Source organism: Olea europaea, unplaced genomic scaffold (assembly GCF_002742605.1).
Source record: "Olea europaea var. sylvestris unplaced genomic scaffold, O_europaea_v1 scaffold5689, whole genome shotgun sequence".
NCBI classification, from domain to species: domain Eukaryota; kingdom Viridiplantae; phylum Streptophyta; class Magnoliopsida; order Lamiales; family Oleaceae; genus Olea; species Olea europaea.
The window spans coordinates 1-2,050 of NW_019264026.1; the positions used below are offsets into that span (position 1 = coordinate 1).

Here is a 2,050-nt window from a genome sequence, read left to right on the forward strand (position 1 = left end):
AAGCTTGACATTTTGTTATTTTTCTCTTCAAATTTTGGGGCTTAGTTGTCTGAATTAGATTCTTCATAATTATATTAAAACTCTTTGTAAAAAGACTCAAAATATAAGAGCTCCATATTTGAAGTTTGCATAAAGTCCCCAAAATATCAGGCTAGCCCTAGTAACTACGTCAGGTGGCCCAATTTGTTTTCGGTTCGAACCAACCAATTGTGGTGTCAATGTAATTAATCCAACCCATTTTAACATCACTGTTAGGATTTATTGGGTATCAATACCCAACAAACTACTCTATCCTAATGGTAATTGATTATTCATTAGATGCATTGGCTACATTAATGGAAAAGTAGATAACGTAATAGATTTTTCGAATTTAGGGTTTAACCATAAATTTATATATTCACCGTCACTTATCGAATATTTTTTATTAATATATTGCAAATATATGCATTATTTTTTCTTTTTTCTTTAAAAAAACTGCATTTCTTAAAGTTTATGTTTGTCTACTTTGAATATTATACAAATCATGTATTTATATTTGAAATAATATTTTTGAAGAAACCATGAAAATTGTCAAAAATTGACCTCGCAATTAAGCCCCGGTTAGGCCCCCCCTTCTTGTCAAATTTTAATGGTTGGAATAGTATTTTTTTGAAAAATGTGTGGTTGAAAGAATGAAAATTTTTTGATTTGTATGTAATATTATTTTGTGAAAAATTGTATGGTTAAAAATAAGAGAAAAAAAATGAGAAGGGGAATGAGAATGGGGGCCATCAATGGCTTCTGGGTGGGCATTGTCCTAAATAAAATGCGATCTAAGGAAGATGCACTGGAATTCAATTTTATTCCTTCGGGAAGGAGAACCTACTAATTAAGTCTCCAATCAATCAGCTGAACCCCCTGAAGCTTTGAGGCCATTTCTAAGTTGGCACTGGGGACGACAATGTCTTGTGGTGGTTGAAAATTGTTCTTTATATGTAAAATTAATAACAAGGACAATGAGTAGTGTTTATGGCATATGGATACAACAGTTTCTTGTAATTCTTTTCCTATTAATAGTTGAATAACATATTTCTAGTGTAACTCAAATCTCAAGTAGGCAAGCGGTTAAGAAAGATGATCGCGTGTAGGTTATTATGCATTGAACAATGAATCGCAGTGTCAAATTTGGACTCAAAACATAATAAATTCCTTTGGAACAGCAGATCTGATGCTAACTTTAATTCATCCTGGCAAAAGTAGCAGGAGCCTCAAAAATATTCATACAAGATTACATGAATTGTTTCAAATGTCTTGGAAACTAATAAAATATATTATACATATGCTTAACAACAACTGACAAATTTGAAATTTTGTAGAAGCTTAACTAGTTCTTCAAAATTCATAAAGGATAAGCCAACGGGTGCAGTTGCCTCTTCTGCTTTCTTTCTCCACTCCAAAACCTTCTCCTTCATTTTCTTCCCTTTCTCACCGTCCATAAGTTCTTTCACAAGCTCCTCCACCTCGTCTCGCTTCACATTATTGTCTATTTCCATTCCCATACCCCATTCCACACAACTATACCTGCAATTTGTTTGTTGCTCAGCAAAGAAAGGCCAGCAAATGACAGGCACTCCAGCTACTATACTTTCTATGGTCGAATTCCACCCGCTGTGTGTCAAGAACCCTCCGACTGCTGGGTGTTTCAGAACTTCTTCTTGCGGGCACCAGCTAATCAACATGCTTCTATCTTCCGTCTCTGTCACAAATTCTGGTGGCAACATTGCTGAATCATCGGCAACTAAATCAGGCCTGATTGCCCACAAAAATGACTTATTACTATTGGCAAGTCCCCATGCAAATTCTGTTAGCTGCTGTGCTGTTACCACTGTGATGCTCCCAAAATTCACATATACTACTGAATTTGGTTCTTGTTTGTCCAGCCATTTAATACATTCTAAATCTTCCTTCCACAGGCTCAAGCTGGTTAATGTGTGCTTTTCATTCTGAATGTGATTCGTCATCAGTTGCAAAGGACCAACAGAGTAAATGACCGGGTTTATAGATGAGAGCG

The 2,050-nt window shown here is 35.4% G+C and overlaps 1 protein-coding gene across 1 annotated transcript in view; it reads right to left on the bottom strand.

Annotated features, from left to right (window-relative positions):
* Window positions 1–1,185: 1,185 nt before the first annotated feature.
* Window positions 1,186–2,050, bottom strand: part of LOC111389205 (UDP-glycosyltransferase 85A8-like) — an 11,185-nt gene continuing 10,320 nt past the window's right edge. The window contains exon 2 of the mRNA XM_023014096.1: window positions 1,186–2,046. Within this exon, the coding sequence (XP_022869864.1) occupies window positions 1,323–2,046 (724 nt within the window). The 3' untranslated portion in view covers window positions 1,186–1,322. The remainder of the gene's footprint in view (window positions 2,047–2,050) is intronic.